General features: G+C 56.9%; 2 protein-coding genes across 2 annotated transcripts in view; one reads left to right on the top strand and one right to left on the bottom strand.

Annotated features, from left to right (window-relative positions):
- Nucleotides 1-4,850: 4,850 nt before the first annotated feature.
- BRF2 (BRF2 general transcription factor IIIB subunit) lies at nt 4,851-9,930 on the top strand. The gene is made up of 4 exons (XM_030833209.2): nt 4,851-5,126; nt 5,839-5,898; nt 7,064-7,385; nt 8,442-9,930. Exons 1-4 carry the CDS (start codon nt 4,973-4,975, stop codon nt 9,178-9,180), a joined length of 1,275 nt encoding a protein of 424 aa, XP_030689069.1. The 5' UTR covers nt 4,851-4,972; the 3' UTR covers nt 9,181-9,930.
- The window catches only part of ADGRA2 (adhesion G protein-coupled receptor A2), a 34,267-nt gene continuing 24,883 nt past the window's right edge, over nt 9,736-19,119 (bottom strand). The window contains exons 9-19 of the mRNA XM_030833165.3: nt 18,467-18,665; nt 17,843-17,992; nt 17,552-17,713; nt 16,644-16,868; nt 16,244-16,460; nt 15,487-15,695; nt 14,584-14,711; nt 14,183-14,306; nt 13,617-13,762; nt 12,895-12,984; nt 9,736-12,675 (exon numbers count right to left, since the gene is read on the bottom strand). Coding sequence (XP_030689025.2) covers nt 11,406-12,675; nt 12,895-12,984; nt 13,617-13,762; nt 14,183-14,306; nt 14,584-14,711; nt 15,487-15,695; nt 16,244-16,460; nt 16,644-16,868; nt 17,552-17,713; nt 17,843-17,992; nt 18,467-18,665 — 2,920 coding nt within the window. The 3' untranslated portion in view covers nt 9,736-11,405. The remainder of the gene's footprint in view (nt 12,676-12,894; nt 12,985-13,616; nt 13,763-14,182; nt 14,307-14,583; nt 14,712-15,486; nt 15,696-16,243; nt 16,461-16,643; nt 16,869-17,551; nt 17,714-17,842; nt 17,993-18,466; nt 18,666-19,119) is intronic.

Raw genomic sequence — 19,119 nt, 5'->3', positions numbered from 1 at the left:
TGAGCCATGGCTCCGAGGAGGGAAGGTCCCTCTGAGGCGGCTGTGTTCGTGCTCTAGGCCTGTGACCTCCTTCTCCGAGTTACCATGTGCCTTCGTTCCTGGGAGATCAGGAAACCGAACACAGCGATCCTCAGCGCAGGGGAGGGAACGTGTATTGGGGTCACACGATAAACAACAGGAAAGGGGAAAGTGGATATGAATGAGGGCAGGGACTTGGCACAAGGGTTTAGGAAGTACTGGCCGTGCCCTGTACTGAGGCTGTGTCACCCTTGTGTGTCAGAGAAGAATCATTGTCTACTGAAGAGCTGAGGTGATGGGGACCCAGTCAGAAAGGCTCCAAGACTCATTGTGACGAGGAGAAGGGGGTCCTCTGGGCTCAGAGTGAAACTGGGTTAGAGTCATCGGAGCTGGAAGGAGCCCAGGGGGAGGCCCTGAGGGCAGCCCAACTCCCACTGGTTGCTCACTCCAGATTAGAAATGATCCCATCTCTGAGGAATCCCGTCTATATGTTGCTTCTGACCGGCCCTCCCAGGACAGGTGTCCACCAGAGCTGGACAGCCTTTCCGGAGCGTAGCAGGCACTCCCAGGACACGGGGATGAGAAAGCCAGGTCATTCCCAGGGAGATTGTAACAAAGACAGGTAGATCCCTAACACATTCGCACATGTCACCAAGGGACGGCTGGCCTGGGGCTTCCTTCAGGCCCTCAGTGCCCTCCTCTCTGGCCTCTTCTCTAGAAAGAACTCTGGCCTTAAGGTCAGTATTTCACATCTGGACCACGTCTGAGGCATCCTTTCCAATGGCCGCCCCTCCCCAGTAGCTTTCTGCTCTAATCCAGCCCATCCTGGGCACTCAGCATTCCAAAAGCCTACGTGCCAGGAACCACGTGGGCTCCAGCCTTACAGACAAGAAGCATGGCTCCAGCTTCACAGGCTCAGGGAGGAGTAGGGGAGAGAGGTTGGAGGAACAGCTGTTAAACAGATCATCATGGGCTTCCCTGGTGGTGCAGTGGTTAAGAATCTGCCTGCCAATGCAGGAGACATGGGTTCGAGCCCTGGTCCGGGAAGATCCCACATGCTGCGGAGCAACTAAGCCCGTGCGCCACAACTACTGAGCCCTCGTGCCACAACTACTGAAGCACGTGTGCCTAGAGCCTGTGCTCTGCAACAAGAGAAGCCACCGCAGTGAGAAGCCTGCGCACCGCAACGAAGAGTAGCCCCCTCTCACCGCAAATGGAGAAAGCCCACGCGCAGCACCGAAGACCCAATGCAGCCAAAAATAAATAAATAAATATCCCTTAAAAAAAACCAAAAAGAAAAGATCATCACTATCACTGAATGATGGTAACTCTTGGTAGAGTCTGTAGCAGCAGGAAAGGCACCAAGGCTGATGTATCTGTCCTGATTTCTCAGAGGAAGGCAAATAAATTTCCTAAATAAACAGATTTCTTCCTGAGACTGTGAACCCCAGACTCGCATGTCTTAGTGGAGTGCGCCATCTTCTGGCCTGAGTCCTGCCCACCTCCTAGCTTGTCTGTGTCTGAGGGCGAGGCTCTCTTACACTATCACATACCTGTGGCTGGAAGAGAATCACCCCTCCACCCCTAGAGTTGCTGGAGAATCATAAACCTGCTCTTCCACTTTACTGTGAGTAGTGTTGGGGAAAGCAGAATTCCAGGGCTTCTGTCATAGGTAGATGACTCTGTAGTAAAATCCCACTTTAAAAAAGTGCAGTTCAGTTCAAGATCTGTGCAAAATTGGGGATGAGAGGAGTCTGATGCTGTTCTGTATGGTAATGTAAAGAACTACTCCCAAAGAGACACATGTATATGTATAACTGAATCACTTTGCTGTACACCTGAAACTAACACAACGTTGTTAATCACCTATACTCCAATATAAAATAAAAACTTAAAAAAAAAAAAAGAAACCTACTCCTGGCCTTCCCTGGTGGCGCAGTGGTTAAGAATCCACCTGACAACGCAGGGGACATGGGTTCGAGCCCTGGTCCGGGAAGATCCCACATGCCGCGGACAACTAAGCCCACGCGCCACAACTACTGAGCCTGCGCTCTGGAGCCCACGAGCCACAACTACTGAGCCCGTGAGTCACAACTGCTGAAGTCTGCGCACCTAGAACCTGTGCTTCGCAACAAGAGAAGCCACCGCAGTGAGAAGCCCATGCACCGCAACGAAGAGTAGCCCCCGCTCGCCGCAACTAGAGAAAGCCCACGCACAGCAACGAAGACCCAACGCAGCCAAAAAATAAATTAATTAAAAACAAAAAACACCTACTCCCAGTGCCAGTTATGTGGCTTTTAGGGACCTGTTTCCCGTCCCCAGTAAGGATGTCGACTGCACTGTCTGAAACTAACAGATGTCTCTGAGAGCTGTGTGTGCACACATGAGCACACAAGTGTGTCCCCAGTATTGATCTGCTGGACAACCAGAAATAAATCCTGTCATACCTCACAGTAGTGGGGAAGTCTAGGAAAGAGGGGAACTTGGGGCACCAAAGCCCACTCAAGCCCTCGCATGGCGTGGGGCTAAAGTGAGTAATTCACACCTCGGGGAATGGACTGTTAGAGAGTATTGCATCCCTTGGTTGGGGGAGGGGGTGGATCCCTCCAGTGGGACCAAGCCCTGTGGTAGCGGTTGGGATTTCTCTAGGAGAGCGGTTCTCTTGCTCTGAGAAAGCAGTCTCTGGGGGACCGGATGGGACCCTTAGATGTGGCTATTGAGGAGAGAGGCTTGAGGAGAGTGTGGGAAAGAAGGCGCTGACACCTTTTGAAGGTGTTTTTGTTTGGTTTGATTGGTTTTTAATGCTTTCCTCTTGACTGTGAGGGGAATCTTATGAAAGTTCCCATCTCACTAATATGTTTTCATTTATATTATAATCACATTCAGTTCTTCAACCCTTCAGTATAGCCCATTAACCATCTCATGTGATGCTGATGTGGAAAATGAAAAAATGGAAGTCTAGCTGCTCTGTGTTCACTGGTCAGCTAATACCTGGAATCCTGACAGTTCACTGAGGTCCAGGGTGCCAGAAGTTCTGTTGTGCAGTAGGAAGGGAGGGGAGGCTTTGGAGTAGCCGTGAGCAGAGGGGAGGGACTTGTGAGCCAGAGGGCCTGAACGGACAATTCTTGAAAGGTACAGCACCTCTCCCCCAATTTATATTAGAGGGAAGTGGCATTTGAAGCAGAGAAGGCTGCTGCGTGGATTACAGACAAGAGGCAATCTTATTTTGGTCAGAGATGCTCTTGTTCTGCACTGTGGTCCAGAGAACTCACAGTCTCTTAAGGCATAGAGTCCTCTGTACCTGACCACTGGTTGTAGCTCTTTCAAAAGAACCTATAGCTCTGCCTGCTCAGAGCCCTTTATTTTTGAGGCTCAGATCCTCTGTTTGAGGACTCACTGGGCACATGGTCATTATGTTGCCTCATCTCTTCATACTAATAAGTACCGTTTTTCTGTTGAAAACTTTTCAGCTCTAGCATGCATACTTTATTGGTCTTCTAAAGAAGACAGCTGTGACCTGTGTCTTAATCCTCAAGGGAGCATCACTATCTGTTAAGGGGCTGATAAGACACCCTTTTTCCTCAATTCAGTCTGGGCAGGAGCTGTCCAGTCATTTTCTGTTCTCAGTGGGAAGTGCTCACCGTTCACCCCCAAGTCCCTGTGCACAGTTGAAATTGAGCCCACAACAGCTCCCAAGATCTGCTAATGCCGGACCTGCCTGAAATTCTCCACCACCAGACTGAGAAACAGAAATTCCCCACCTAATTTCAGTACTGGCTATGATGACTTCCATCTGTTGTCTTGGAGTCAGAAGGGACTGGCCTTTGTTTCTCTGTCATTTAACTCACTTTTCTTATTTTTCAGACACAACTGATTCTAAAACTTTCAAGTGTTAAAACCTTTTGTTTTGTTTTGTTTTGCCACACCATGCAGCTTGTGGAATCTTACTTCCCCAACCAGGGATTGAACCCAGGCCCTCGGCAGTGAAAGCATGGAGTCCTAACCACTGGACCACGAGGGAATTCCCAAAACCTGTATTCTTGATGAGTGCAATTAGGATTTACTTATGAGAAAGCACACTCTCTTTGGTCATGTTTAATTTATATTCAAACATGACATACAAAATCTCTCATGTGTAAGCTTGCTAGAGGCACTCTTTTGCTCAAGATTCTTTTATCTATACTATCCCATGCTAGGAACTTTGGAGCTAGAATCTTGGAGCATCTTAAAGGTCAGGTTTAAAAACATCCGAATCTGCTTGAATCCTTCAGATTGCCAAGAGTCTCACCACCGCATATTCTTTCTCTCCAACTCCCTTAGACATTCCTTGCCTAGCCTCTGAAAGCATCCGAGGTTGCCACTCTGGATTTTAATTCAACTCCTTCATTCTACAGTGGAGGGAAATAGACTGCAAAGAGAGGAAACAACTTGCTGGAGGGGAAGCCACTCTGGAAAGAGCACGATTTCCTGCTCTCTTGATACACTACTCTCCCTTTTAGACACAGATTTTGTACTATGGCCAAAATCAACATCCGTCACCAAAGAGAAATGGAGAATCTGCGATTCCCCTAGCGCTTTAGAAAGAAGAGTTGTTTGCGGATGGCAACAATATCTTGTCTGTTATCCGTGTCCATGCAGGTATAACGCTCACTCAAATGCAATCCCCAGTCGGGCCCACCTCAAAGTAACTACAGATTGCGGGGAACCCGAAGACACAGTCCAGAACAGGAACCTCCTCTCCTAGATCACGTTTCTACCCGAGCCAAAGAGGAACGGACCGGAAGTTCCGCGCAGCCGCGGAGGAAATACCTATAATACCCCGGTTACGCTGGACGGAAGAGAAAGGTGCAGACCTTACAAGGGTCCGCTCCTACTTCCTGTTTCTGCACAGTTGCTGTTGTCGACGTTAGGGGCGGGTGTTGGAAAGCTTCATCGGCTTTGGACGGGTTGTGAGATGCCGGGCGGAGGCCGGTGTCCCGATTGCGGCTCCACTGAGCTCGTGGAAGACTCGCACTATTCGCAGAACCAGCTGGTGTGCTCCGACTGCGGCTGTGTGGTCACCGAGGGAGTCCTTACTACCACCTTCACTGACGAGGGCAACCTCCGAGGTACCTCTGCGGGCTTTTCCGGGGCCGTGGGTACAGCCTGGGGCTGTGGAGGGATTGACGTCAGATTCTTCTTATCTCCTGCCCTCTCCCTGTCACGTGCACCCTTAAATATGAGAGAAAACAGCCTAAAGTGGACGAGCGAGCTGCAGAAGGTCAGGGACTGCCATTCATCTGTGTTTTTCTAGCACCGTATCTGGTATATGTAGTAGGTATTAACAGATGTTGAATAAATGAAACAGAAACAAAGTTCCACTCAGTTTACCTAGTCTGGGCATGGTCGAAGAATTGTATTGATCAGTTCTTTACGAATACAGAAAATACTGTTATCCCGAAGTAGTTTTGAGCACTAATTGGCAAAAGCATCTTTTTTTTTTTTTTCTTTACTTTGTTTTCCAAGTCCCTACGCAATGCAGCGCTCAGAATCTGCAGGCAGGAGAATTGCCTGAACTGGATGTACAGGAGGGACAGCTGGAAATTTGGAACACTTGGAGCTGCTTTAGGGCAGTCCTAGTCCTCTTTAGTCTCTGTGTATTTGGTATTGCTTGTGGTCATGGAAAACCAGGTGGACCTTTAACTTGCACAGATGGGCACCTTCTGTGAGACGAGGAGTGGGTGCATGATGATTGGGTTTCTGCTTCCCGGTTTTGTGTGGTGGGAGGGCAGGGATTTGGTGAATAGAGGCTAAACAAGCTATTTGTTCATTATCTTACAGAAGTAACATATTCCCGAAGCACAGGGGAAAACGAACAAGTTAGTCGCAGTCAGCAGCGAGGTGAGTATCAACCTTTTATGACACAGTGGCTTTAAAGAAAGTTCTCCTGATGGTCTAGCCCAGTGGTCCCCAACCTTTTTGGCACCAGGGACCGGTTTCGTGGAAGACAGTTTTTCCACGGACTGGGTCGCGGGGGGATGGTTTAGGTAGTAATGCGAGTGATTGGGAGTGGCAGATGAAGCTTCGCTGGCTCGCCTGCCGCTCACTTCCTGCTGTGCCACCCGGGTCCTAACAGGCCGAGGACCGGTAGTGGTTGCTCCGGGGGTTGGGGACCCCTGTCTAGCCCATCTGCTTGTCTTTTCTGTTTTCAGCATTACTGGGTAAGGTAGAGAGGAAGAGAATGGTAATTAGAAATAAAGGATGGAGATGGTTCTAAGACAGGTGGCAGTTAGGTGGAAGGTTTAGGTTTGCTTGGGGGGTATGTCTGAGGTAGACTCAAGGAACCCAGATCACACTTTGGCTTGGCCACAAATCAAACCAGCCTCCAGAAGATGGGGCACTGAAGCGTGACTTCCTTTCATAAATGTCTTTGTGCCTTTTGAATGACCTCACCAAGTGTCTCTCTTGTCATTGTAGAAAGGTCCATTATTTGTGCCTCTGGTATCTGAGGCGAGTTGAACAGAAATTGCTAGGAGCTGCATGGTGGCTTCTTTGTCCCCTCTATGTACAGTATCGTGTCATCTGCAAACAGTGACAGTTCTACTTCTTCCTTTCCAATTTAGATTCCTTTTATTTCTTTTTTGTCTCTGATTGCTATGGCTAGGACTTCCAAAACTTTGTAGAGTAAAAATGGCGAGAGTGGGCATCCTTGTCCTGTTCCTGATCTTGGAGGAAATGCTTTCAGCTTTTCATCATTGAGTATGATGTTAGCTGTGGGTTTGTCATATATGGCCTTTATTATGTTGAGGTATGTTCTCTCTATGCCCACTTTCTGGAGAGCTTTTCTCATAAATGGATGTTGAATTTTATCAAAAGCTTTTTCTGCATCTATTGAGATGATCATACGGTTTTTATTTTTCAATTTGTTGATGTGGTGTATCACACCGATTGATTTGCAGATATTGAAAAATCCTTGCATCCCTGGGGTAAATCCCACTTGATCGTGGTGTATGGTCCTTTTAAGGTGCTGTTGGGGCCCCTCTAACTCCTGCTGTGGGTTTCTTAGGTCTCTGCCGAGTGAGAGACCTCTGTCGAGTTCTGCAGCTGCCACCAACGTTTGAGGACACGGCAGTTGCCTACTACCAACAGGCATACCAGCACTCTGGCATCCGTGCTGCCAGGCTGCAGAAGAAGGAGGTGTTGGTCGGGTGCTGTGTCTTAATCACCTGCCGGCAGCGTAACTGGCCCCTGACCATGGGAACCATCTGCACCCTGCTGTATGCAGATTTGGATGTGTTTTCTGGCACCTACCTGCAGATGGTGAAGCTCCTGGGGCTGGATGTGCCATCTCTGTGCTTGGTGGACCTGGTGAAGACCTACTGTAGCAGGTACCTGCCTAGTGGGAGACACGGGGATGGGATGGGTTTAGACCTGAATCCTTTTACCTCTGGCTGGATGTTTTTTGTTTTTTTTTTTTTTTTTTGCGGTACGCGGGCCTCACTGCTGTGGCCTCTCCCGTCGCGGAGCACAGGCTCCGGACGCGCAGGCTCAGCGGCCATGGCTCACGGGCCCAGCTGCTCCGCGGCACGTGGGATCCTCCCGGACCGGGGCACGAACCCGCGTTCCCTGCATCGGCAGGCGGACCCTCAACCACTGCGCCACCAGGGAAGCCCCTGGCTGGCTGTTTTTGACCAAAGCCCATCTACAAGGATGTGGGAGAAAAAAGTCTTCTCCCTTTCCTGTGCCTAGCACTCACTAATCAGGTTAATCCTGTTTTACATTTCTGGAATCTTATAATTTTCAAATCCCTTTGCCCTTATAGCAACCTAATGATGTAGGAAGGAAGGTGTTGGCCTTGGCACGGGGCTCCTGGGTTCCACCACTCATGTTGTGTGTGGCCTACTTGGCTAGATGGAGCAGCCCTGCCTCGACAGGATCATGTGTGATTAGAGCTGAAAGGATATTAGTAACTGAGGGAGCTGGAGTTAGAAGCCAGTTTTTTTGTTTTTTTTTTAAAATGAGTAGCTGTGTTCTTTTTTTCTGACAAATATGGTAGAAAGCAAAGACTATCGGTGTGAAACAGTCTTGGGTGTGAAGCTTGGTGACGTCCAAGCTGGATGACTGTGGGCAAGTTTTGTGACTCTGAATGTACGTGACAGGCTGTGGAATAGATTAAAGGAGAACATTTGTGAAGCCCTCAGAATGATGGCTGATGGGGTGGGGGGAGGGGCATCGTCAAGAAATGTTAGCTCCCTTCTGCATTCTCCTGCCCTTTACCTCTTCAGCAGGAGACTCACCCTGTCTTCTCTCGGTACCTGGATAAACTTGCTGCCCAGCAGGCTTGAGTGTTCCCGGGAGGAGAGCATAGCTTGCCCATCTTTCGCGCTTTGAAAGAGCGGTCCCCCAGAGGTATTGAGATCAGACCCTCATTTTGGTTATTTCAGCTTCAAACTGTTGGAAGCCTCCCCGTCTGTGCCAGCCAAGTACGTGGAAGACAAGGAGAAGATGCTATCGCGAACGCTGCAGTTGGTGGAGCTGGCAGATGAGACGTGGCTGGTGACCGGGCGGCATCCCTTGCCTGTCATCACCGCTGCCACTTTCCTGGCTTGGCAGTCGCTGCGGCCTTCAGATCGGCTGACGTGTTCCCTTGCCCGATTTTGTAAATTGGCGAGCGTGGACCTGCCGTACCCCGCTTCCTCCCGCCTGCAGGAGCTGCTGGCTGTGCTGCTGCGGCTGGCCGAGCAGCTGGCCTGGTTGCAGGTCCTGAAGCTTGACAAGCGGTCTGTGGTCGCGCACATCGGCGACCTTCTCCAGCACCGCCACATGTTGGTCCGCAAGGCCTTTCGAGACGGAACAGCAGAGCCAGACGCACTGGACGCCCGGGAGAAGGAATTGCAGGGGCCGGGCCAGGGGCAAGGATGGGGAAAAGAGGACCGGGGCGATGGCTCCGTAGATTTGCCCGCAGGGAAGCGGCCAGCGAGCCCCACCCTCCTCCTCCCACCCTGCATGTTGAAGCCTCCAAAGCGGATCTGTCCCACACCCCCTGTCTCCACAGTCACTGGAGATGAGAACATTTCTGATAGTGAGATCGAGCAGTATTTGCGTACCCCTCAGGAAGTTAGGGACTTCCAGAGAGCCCAGGCCGCTAGACAGGCTGCCACGAGTGTCCCTAACCCTCCCTGATGCACAGCCGGGGTCTGCGGGGTGGGGGGGCGCGGGCGCTTAACCCCACCTGACGGCGGCTTGCTAACAGGCCTGATGTAGCCAGAGAAATCAGTGTATACAAGTCTTTAGGTATCTCCCTTCTCATTTAAGGGACCCAAGAGGGGCTCTGCAGTTATTGGACCCCAGGTCCCAGAGTCGAAGTCAGAAGGAACACGGGGACACCTGGGTTGGAGAGTCCCATCCCTCGTCCCAGACAGTGGTCGCACATACTCCTGTTCTGTGGGCTGGCTTTCTCTTGGACTGTTGGGAAGGTGCCAGGCGCTCTCCGGCTCTCGGTTCAGATTGGATACACCGCAGCTGCAGGGCTGGCGGGGCCTCCCTGCTGGTGTGGAGCAGTGCACATTCCGGATGGTATCAGCCCTCAGAGGTTGGAACTGGGCAGCCCTTGGCCCTGCGTCCATTCACAGGCCTTAGTGGGTTCGTGTGTACAGTGTCAGAGATCCTCTCCCTCCTAACAAAAGGACCGGGGCTGGAGTAAGCTCATAGCTCAAAGGGCTTTGCAAAATTTTAATATATTAAAACAAGAGGCATCTGCTAGAAAACATTCTATTGTATAAAACCCGAGCTTTTAAAAACATGTTTTCTTTGGCACTTTTCATCCCCTCCCTCCCCTTTCCCCAGCGTATTGCAAAAAGCTCTCCAGTGCTAAGGCATTGGCGGGGTATGTAAACAGCAGCCAGCGTAAGTGGAAGAATAATACGAAGCTTTTTTTTTTGCCTTTTTTTTTTTCTGTCTAGTATTGTCTGTGCAGCAAGCATAAATAACAGGATGCATCCCAAGGCGCGTGGGTTTTCTCCCTGCCCCCCTGTCTTCTCTTGCCTTGGTGATCAGGCTGGGGTGATATGGAGACTGGGCCGGGTTTCCCTGTGGCTCTTCATGAGGCCCAGGGTTCCCTGCACTCGCACTGCATCCTGTAACCAAAGGCTGGTGGTTGCTTTTTAGGTTGGGAGAAATACGCGTGCTGGTGTTTAAAAGCAGTGAAGGCGCAGGTCCCAGGTGAGCTGCAGCCCCCCCCCCACTGCCCTGGGGACTTGGCTTGGGCTTACGGGAGGCAGGAACCTGGTTTGATGTTTTGGAGGTTTCTCCCTAATATGGAGCTGGAGATCAGATCATTGGAACGGTTCTCCTCTATGGCCTCACGTGGCAGGGAGTGCGCTTTGTCAGTCCCTCGGTGTGGAGGGCCGAGACTGGGGATATGGGCCTGTGACTGGACAGTAAGTGCTTCTCCAGCACCACCTGCAGCCTGGCGGTGGCGCCCCTCTTCAGAGCGTTTTGTTGTTTTTGTTTTTTTATAGGATTAGGTTTAAGGCAGGACTCGCTTTAGCCCCAGATCTAAGCACTAACTCTGCTTCCCTCACATCATCTCCAGGCATCTGTCAGGCAGCTTCTTAGGTGTAGGGCCTGGGCTTTGTCCTGAAGCGCCACCTCTGAGCCCTGCCGTGTGGTGTGTGTCCCAGTCCTGGTAATGGCCTCCAGCCCTGATGGTGCACCTTTCCCCCTGCCCCCCTCCCAGAGGGCTGGTTGATCCCTGCAGCTGCCTTTCACCCCGCCCCACCTTCTCCTTTTGCATAGATGATCCGAAAAGCAGCGCCTTGTTTCCTCCCACTGGTCCTGGTCACCTGGCTCATCTGCTAGGCTGGCTCCCTAGTTAGCCAGAACCGGGTGGGGGAGAGGCCCTAGGATCTGGGCACAGGTGGGTGACTGATTCAGAGGAGGGCAGTGAGGAGAGAACACCTTACTCAGGCCCCCATCGCCCGTGTGTTTCGGGTAAGGCTGATGGCCGCCCGTGAGCGGGGCGGGAGGTGCGGGGAGTACCTTAGGAGAAGTCCGCCTGAGCTGTGCTGCCCCTGCCGCCCTTGCTCACTCCGCAGCCCCACAGGACCTTTCCCCCGAGCCTGGACGGCAGGGGCTGCCGAAACCAGCCTGCGCTGGGACGGAAACGTATCCCGTCTGCGGTTCGGGGATTGTCTGTCGCTACCCCAGAGGGATGGCCCTCTTCGCGTTGGCGGGCCTGTGCCTGTCCTTTCCCCATCCTCCGGGACTAAAGCTGGCGAGCCCGGGCGCAGCGAGGCACCTCTATCTCAATCCTGGGGACGTACCGATCGACGTCTCTGAGGGCCCCCAAGAAGCGGGGTCTCCTGCGCACGCGGCCCGCCCGTCCTGAAGCGGCGCCCGCCCCCAGCCTAGACGGTGGTCTCGCTCTTCCAGAGCCCCGTCTTCATGCAGCCGCCGCCGGCCGCCTCGGCGCCGCTCAAGGTGACGTCGTCGTACTTGCCGCCCTTGGGGGCGCCGTTCAGGCTGGCAGCGTTGAGCGGGTACGAGCGGCGCTGGCTCTCCTTCTCCAGCGCGCCGCCCCCGCCGCCCTTGAGGTGGTCGCGGCCGGCGCTGCGGCGCTGGCCCGGCCGGCCGGCCTCGGGGAGCGGCGCGGCGCTCGTGTCGCTGCCCTCCGACGGCGTGAGCGTGCTCTCGCCCTCGAGCCGGGGTCCGGCGCCCGGGCTGTTGCGGCTGCTGCCCGGGTAGCTGTCGGACGGGCTGTTGTGCGGGCTGCCGCTCTCGCCCGACGGCAACTCGGCCACCCCGGCCGCGCCCCCGCGCGGCGCCCTGAGCCGGTTCCTGCCGCCGGCCTCGCCCGCGCGATGCCCCTTGGCCCGGCTCTTGTGGCTCCGGCGGCCGTGGTGCGAGTTGTTCGGGTGGCGCGGGCCGAGGCTCCCCCGGGGGCCCGGCGTCTCGGGCTCCGCCTCCCCGCGGGCCGCCACCCCCGCCTCGCACGCCTGGCTCTGCGCCAGCTGCAGGTTGGTGAGCTTGCAGGGGCCCGGGGGCGGGGCGGGGCCACTGCTGCCGCTCGGGGACGACTTGAGGGACGCGGGCCCCTCTCCGAACGCCGGGGACCCGTCCTCTAGGGCGGCGGGCACGGCCCGCGGGGAGGCTCGGGAGGCCGAGGCGGGCGGACGGCACGCGCGCCAGGAGGCCCTGACGTCCCTGCGCCTGGCACAGTGATGGGTGAAGACGAAGAGGCCCAGGGCGGAGGCCGCCACGCCGTACAGACAGCTGCACACCACCCGGGGCAGCCAGCGCTGGGACACGCTCAGAGCCCCGCAGGCCCACATGGCCAGGTAGAGGAAATGCGTGGTCACCAGCGCCCCCAGCTGGGCTCCTGGAGAATAGAGACCGTCACCCTCCTCCGGGGGCCCGGGCGTCACCACCCCTGCGCTCCCAGCGGCCAGAAGGGAACCCGAGTCACTCAGGAGGGGGCCGCTGCTCCTGAGCCTGGTGGAACCCCTCAGCTCCTCCCCTGGCTCCAGGGAGACCCTGCTGGTGCCCCCCTTTGGGCTCTGTGCCAGAGGACCCCGTAAGCGCAGCGCCGCGCACAGGAAATAGATCCAGGTGATGAGCAGAATCAAAGCCACGGGGATGTAGAAGGCTCCTAGGCTTGGGCGCCACACTAGCCAGCAGCTGAGGGGAGACACAGGCGGCACGCGTGAGGTGGGGCGCGGAGGCTGGGTGGGCGGGAAGGGAGGCTATGGTGAGTGGAGAGGCGGAAGCGGCTCAGTCAGCATGCAGAGCTTGGGGCTGGGTGACGGGCTGGGCGCATCGGAGTAGGAGGCCTCCGGGGCAGGGCGAGGCATCCGGGGCAGGGCGGGGAGGTTTGGGGCAGGCGGGCCGTGCACTCACTAGGGGCTGTGGTCCCGGTAGTTGTGGATGTTGACAGCGGCTGTGATGCCACAGATAATGAGTGGGATCCCTCCTGCGATCAAATAGAACCTGGAGAGGAATGGGTTTGGGGGTCAGAGAGTTGGGGAACAAGGAGGGGGCCAGGTGCTCAGAACCCTCACCTTGGGGTCTCTGTCCTATCCTCTTTCCCCTAGAAATTATGTCAGAGTTTGTTTGCCAGGGATGCAATGCCTCTCCAGGGCAGGTCAGTAGGTCCCTAAGGGATTTGGCCAAGACTGTTCTAAGGGACAGTGGCCAGAATTGCTTTCTGTCACCCTAAACAGTGCAGAAGCCAGGGGTGCCACTTGGGTTCCCAGGATCCCTGCCCAGTGCCCTTTGAGGTCGCTCCCTTCCTGGCCTTGTCATGCCTGAAAACCCCGAGGATGCCCCCCCTCCATGGCACTGGGCAACCTAGTGCCACCCAGGGCCTTGCCTCTTCTGCCTTTTATTTTTTTTTTGGCTGAGGGATCTTAGTTCCCTGACCAGGGATTGAACCCCGGGCCCACTGCAGTGGAAGCACTGAGTCCTCACCACTGGACCCCCGGGGAACTCCCCACCTCTTCTGTCTTGGGAGTGTGATCTCCCAGGACCTTGGACCCCTGGGACAGCATCCACCCTGGGAGAACAGCTTTTGGTGTCCTCCCCTGACACCTGAGCCCTTCCCCCCTGCAGAGCTGACATACCGGAGCATGGGTCGGGGGGCAGGCAGGGCAGCATCCCCTTCTTGTGGAGGTGGTGCCCTCCAGGTAAGCTCCTTGTGGAGGACACGGGCCTTCACCCCCATCCAGAGCAGTGTGGACAGTGAAGAGTAGTGCAGGGTGATGCCCACCTATAGGGTCAAGGCACTGAGGCTGGGAGACTGGCCGTCCCAGAGCCTCAGCCCCGTAGTGCTCTCCCGTGCCTCCCTTGTGCCCAGCCTCCAGCTCCACCCAGAACCTCCCCAGGGTTCTGTCCCTGCCAGTACCCTCTCTACTTCCAGCCCAGGGTTCTCCCCCGTGTCAGGGACTCTCCATGACCCTGTCATTGCTGCCTGGCTCATCCCCGACCTCTCTTCCATCGCAGGATCCCACTCTCCACTTTGTCCTGTCTCTTAGTTGCTCTGCTTCTTACCTCCCCTACTCTCATGCCCACCTTGCCCATGAGGCTGGACACGAAGAGCGGAGCCCCCTTCCTCCCGCACGCCTCCCTCCTGTACCCCAGGCTGCCGTCTCCGATCCTGGAGACCCCCCACCCCAGCCCTTCTGCTTACCGCCTGGCAGACCATCTGGTAGTTGGTGAGTGTGATGCCTCCCGCAAAGACGGCGGAGGTCATGGCCATGTGGAAGCACAGGTTCAGCAGCATGTGCCAGCCCTTCCGGGACACATGGATGGAGCTGCCGCAGAAACAGTCTTTAACAAACGGGCCGCCCAACCCAAGGTCAGGCCTACGGGGGTCTCAAGGTCACTGGGAGAGTCAACGAGGAGAAGGCAGATATCTGTATGCACGCGTGGGCATGAATGGGATGGACACCTTAACCCCCAAACGCATTTTCCAGCTGCAGAACCTTTGAAGGAAAGGCTAGGCAAGAGCCTGGGAAAGGAACACTCACTGCCGCCTTGCCAGTACTTAGTAACACCCAGCATGCCCTCCCTTCCCGCAGGAGCTCTCACCTGTGGTGGAGGATGTAGGTGATGATGGTGGAGAAGAGGCAGAGCAGCAGCAGGGCCGTGCAGGGGTACACAACAGGGTGCAGGCCTGCCCCTGAGCCCTCCACCTCCCTGGGGAAGGCGCGCAGCTCCTGGAAAGAGCAGAGAGAAATGAGTAAGGGGAAGCCGGAAGCTGAGCGGCCGCCCTGTGGAGTCCTGGCCGGTCCCCCAGGCCAGTTTTCCTCTTCCCAAGCCCAGTCAGCTTTGGGCCCCAGCTTTGGCCTTTGGTCCATCTGGGTAGCAAAGATGTAGGCACCGTGACACCCTCTCTTAGAAAGTCGGTCTAGGTGGCGTTAATGATCTGCCTTTCTGGGAACTTTTCAGGTTCCCAGCCCGAGAATCAGAGAGGAGGGAAGAGGGGCAGGTTCTGTCTATCATACAGCTGCACGCCTGCTCAGGATCTGGAAAAGTGGGCTGTGAAGTGTGGTGCGAGCACGGGGGCTGGACAGGGGTGAGTGAGGAGGGTGACCGGGATGGAGAAACGTTCCCAGATTTTTTTTCACTTTAACGATCTGGGTGTCAGAGAGTGCAGGATGTGGAGACCAGGCTGGGTGGTCTCTGATCCATCTCTCTCAATATGGGAGTAGAGGCAGGACCTCTCTTTTCTTTTTTTTGCTCTGGGGCTGCTATTGTGGGGATGACCTGATAGAGGGCCTGAGGACCTGCCTGTCTTCTGAAAGATGAAGCGGTAGGGGGTAGACCAGAGGGCCATTCATTTCCCTGCGAGTACTGACCGTCACGAGGCCCGATGAGGCCTGTTGTTTCAGGATTTCTGTGGCCCCAGGCGCTCAGAGTGCCCCTGGTCACCCCCCGCCGGCGCCCCTTCTGCGTTCCCCTGCCCTCCACCCCCGTGCCCGCTACCCTCACCATGAGCACGGCCACGTTGCCCAGGTGCTGGCACTGCAGGGAGCTGACGTGGGGCTGGCTGGAGTGGAGCTGGCAGCCCTCAGAGCTCCAGCCCCCGGGCCCCCCCGGCCCCTCCTGGCTCCACCAAGCGGCCACGGGCTCGGCCCCCTCAGCCCAATGCCGCAGCGAAACGGCCACCGGCTCAGTCAGGTTTCCCACGCTGCAGCCACCTACAGGGGAGGGGGTCCACTCAGGCTCGGTCAGGGCGTGCGCTGGGCTTGGGGAATAGAGTTAGATGCCAAGTGCGGGCCTGCCCCCCAGGGCCTCAGCCTAACTGGGAGACACAAGGATGAATCAAAATAAAGGCACCTGGAGGTGGTGGCCCACCTAAGTGCCAAATGAGTCGTGGCGACATGCCCAGGAAGGGAGGACTCTGGGGTCCGGGACGAGAAGGTGGAAGGTGACGCGGAGGGAGTGGAAGCCCGGATGAAGGGAGGATTCAGGAGGGCACCCTGAGGGGGAAGTTGGCACCAGGTGACGAAGGGGGACGGAAGGAGGCCCAGGCGGGTGGAGGGTTCGTGTTATAGCCCTTTGGAAATCTGACGAATCTGGGCTGTGAAACCCAGGGTCTCTTGAGCCTTTTCTCCACCAGTCCATTCCTTCACGGGACATCCCTGCCCCGCACCGCCCGAGGAAATGGTGCAGGGCCACCGCCCCCGGCCACCTCCAGCAGGGCGCGGGGGGCGCAGGGGAGGGCGGGCGGGGTGCAGGCCCTTACTGGTTCCCGCAGAGATGACGGGGGTGGCCACGCCGCGCCTCTTGCCAAGCCCAGCGGCTCCAGGCCGGGAGGTGTTGCCGTGGCTGCGGAAGAGACGGCCGTTTCGGAAGACAAGCAGCTGCAGGGTGCAGTCTGGGGGGGCCGGGGGGGCCAGGGCAGCCGGGAGGGACGAGAATAGACTGGGCGGCAGCTGGATGGAGGCCAGGGCCACGCTGTTCTGGGGGGAAACAGGAGTTCCTCAGACACACCCGGGGTCCCTGGGGCTCCGCTGTCCTCCAGCCCCTCCTCCTCCATCCCCTCACCCCCTGTCTGAGTCCTGCGTCCCCTCACACCATCCACCTGACCAGGCGCCTGCACCCCGTACCTGCCCTCTCAGCATCCTCCCTCCCCCGGCGCCCACCTTGATGTGGAAGGACGACAGAGAAACGTTGGGCCTTCCCGTGGTACAGCGGAAGCGGAGCTGCTGGTCGGCCAGGGGCTCCGGCTCCGGGGAGGGGATCTGGCCGGGACCCAAGGGCCGGGTGCCCGGCGCACCGGCCTCCCTCCTCTGGAAGGCCGTGCAGGTCAGGCCCACGTAGCTGTGCGGCTTGATGAGGTAGGCCTCCAAGGCCACGTTCCTCGAGTTCTAGGGACAGGGACCTTGTCACCCCTCTCCTGGCCTTCTCCTGCTGGAGACCGCAGACCTGCTCAGGCCAACCCGCCGTCCTTGCTCATCACTCAGGGCCTGGCAGCCTTGCGTCTGCCGTGGAATCCCCCGAACCCCTGCTCTTCGGCCCGTCCTCCCGCTCGCTCACACCCCGTCCTGGAGCTGGCCCAGCTCTTGCCACGTCCCAGTCCTGCTGCCCCAGCTATTACGGGGAGCAGGGTCCTCGCCCCCCTCGGATCTCCCCCGGCACCCAGCACCGTCTCACGCAGAGGAGATGCTGTGCGCTGCTTGTTAGCTGGTTCGCCACCCACCGCTGGAAACTCCCCCTCTTCTCAGGGAACAGAAGTCTCCGTCACCCCTTCCCCACCCCACCCCCCACGTGCTTCCATCCGGCTAGCCCTTCAACTCGGTCCCCGCACGAAGCCCTGTGTAACTTCTCCGATGTCGCCGGCCTCCCTCTCCTCTGCCCTGCTCCTGACAAGTTGGAATTTGATGCCACACAAACGGAACCCTAGTCACGTTCGGTGTTCTCGCTAACTGGGCGCACGGCTGGTGCACACTCGGAGGACTTGCTCCTGGATGACAAGGGCTGGCCCCCGTCACCTCTGAGTCCCTCCCTGTCCCTCCCTGGGCAGGGCACCCTCCCAGCCGGCCCACCGTACCACAGAGATGTGCTGGGCGTGGGCGCTCAGGGCGGCCCCCCCAATGCGCTCCAGGGCGCCCACGATGCCGCTGCAGGCCTTGTCTTCGCGCTGGGCCAGCCACAGCAGGTGCTCGTCCACCAGCATCAGGTTGCTGGCCATATCCACCATCACCTCCACCAGCTGGAGGCGGGGGCGGAGTCACTGAGGGCAGGAGGCGGGGCTGGGGACCCAGAGGCTGGGGCGAGACCTGCTTCAGCAGGTGGGGGGCAGGTGATTTCCAGGGGCCCCAGGGGCCCGATCGAATCTCACCTCTTTGATCTGGTCGACGTAACCCAGAAACTTCTGGATCATCTGAGCCACGTAGACAACGTCCATCATGTCGGAGAAGCTGGCGGCCTCGGCCGTGTATACTCGAAGCTGGTGGGCCAGGGTCAGTGCGTTGGAGGCATTGATGGGCATCTGGGGGTGTGGGGAGGAAAGGGCACCGTCTAATCTGGCTCCTTCTCCCCCAAAACAGCGTGGGGGCCCCCTCCCCTGTGCTGATGCTCAGAGCAACGGGGCCTAGGGAACAGGGTCTAGCCCACAGCTGGGTCTGGTCCAGACAGGAGGCGAAGGTAAGGAGTGAGCCCTTCCTAACTCGGGGCCGTCCACTGGTTATGCCACTGCTTGAGGACAACGGGATGACCTCACGCTGTCCCTGCTTTCTGCTTAAGGCTGTCCTTGCTGTACTGGGGACCTTGGGGGTGGCCCACATGTCCCAACTGTGGCCCTGGGGTTCTGAGTCCCCTGGGAAAGGGAGAGCTAGAGGAGAAGAGCATGAGACACGGTGACCACGGCCCCTCACCATGCATCCCAAGGAGGCAGCACAGCCCAAGAGGCCAGCAGGCTTCTCCCCTCCCCCTTTCCCGCACCCCTCCCCTCTCCTGGCCTCACCAGCACGAAGGTGTAGAGCACCCGGGTGATGTCGTTGGTGTACAGACAGTGGGAGTAGTCCCCCGGCTCCCAGCGGCCAGCTCGGTCACACCGGCGGGAGGCTCGGGTGCCAGGGGCACCCCCGCTCAGGGGCACCGAGGTGAAGGGGTACTGCAGGCAGGACTGGTAGGCTGTGATGCCAGCCAGAGTTCGAGGCCACCTGGGGGCAGAGGTGGGAAGTTGCCGATGACCTAGGCTCCTCAGGCCAAGAGTCCCTCCCCTGCCCTGAGAACTGTGAGGCCAGACTCCTTGGGAGCTGCAGGACGGGCCCAGAAGAGGGTGTGTGTTTGGACGGCACTTCAAGGGCTTCCCAAGCTCCACCTCCTTTCTAAAGCTGTGTTTGTTGGGACAGTGCTGTCACTGGTGCTGCGAGGCTGGACTTGAAGTCCTGAGTTCAAGTCACTTATGTTTTCTGGGCCTTAGTCTTCTCGGCTGTACGATGGGGAGAATAACTCCTCCCCTGCCTGAGTGAGAGGCCACTGGGATGTGAAAGTGTGGCATCCGCAGTGGGAGAGCCTTGTCAGCTACGCATGGAAGGAAGAAAAAGGAAAAAAAACCCTTTTTGTTCTGCACAGCACATTCGGAGGGTGATTTTATACAAAAGGATACGGTCT

This window comes from Globicephala melas, chromosome 21 (assembly GCF_963455315.2).
Source record: "Globicephala melas chromosome 21, mGloMel1.2, whole genome shotgun sequence".
Classification (NCBI taxonomy): Eukaryota; Metazoa; Chordata; class Mammalia; order Artiodactyla; family Delphinidae; genus Globicephala; species Globicephala melas.
The sequence above is the reverse complement of the archived record's forward strand: the minus strand, read 5'-3'. Positions and strand labels throughout refer to the sequence as shown.

What these genes read in the sequence shown, in the direction of transcription:
- BRF2 (XM_030833209.2), top strand. Translation starts at nt 4,973, where the DNA reads ATGCCGGGCGGAGGCCGGTGTCCCGATTGCGGCTCCACTGAGCTCGTG. An exon ending in TAGTCGCAGTCAGCAGCGAG is followed by an intron (nt 5,899 to 7,063) that starts GTGAGTATCAAC and finishes TGGGTTTCTTAG; the next exon opens with GTCTCTGCCGAGTGAGAGAC. An exon ending in GTGAAGACCTACTGTAGCAG is followed by an intron (nt 7,386 to 8,441) that starts GTACCTGCCTAG and finishes TGGTTATTTCAG; the next exon opens with CTTCAAACTGTTGGAAGCCT.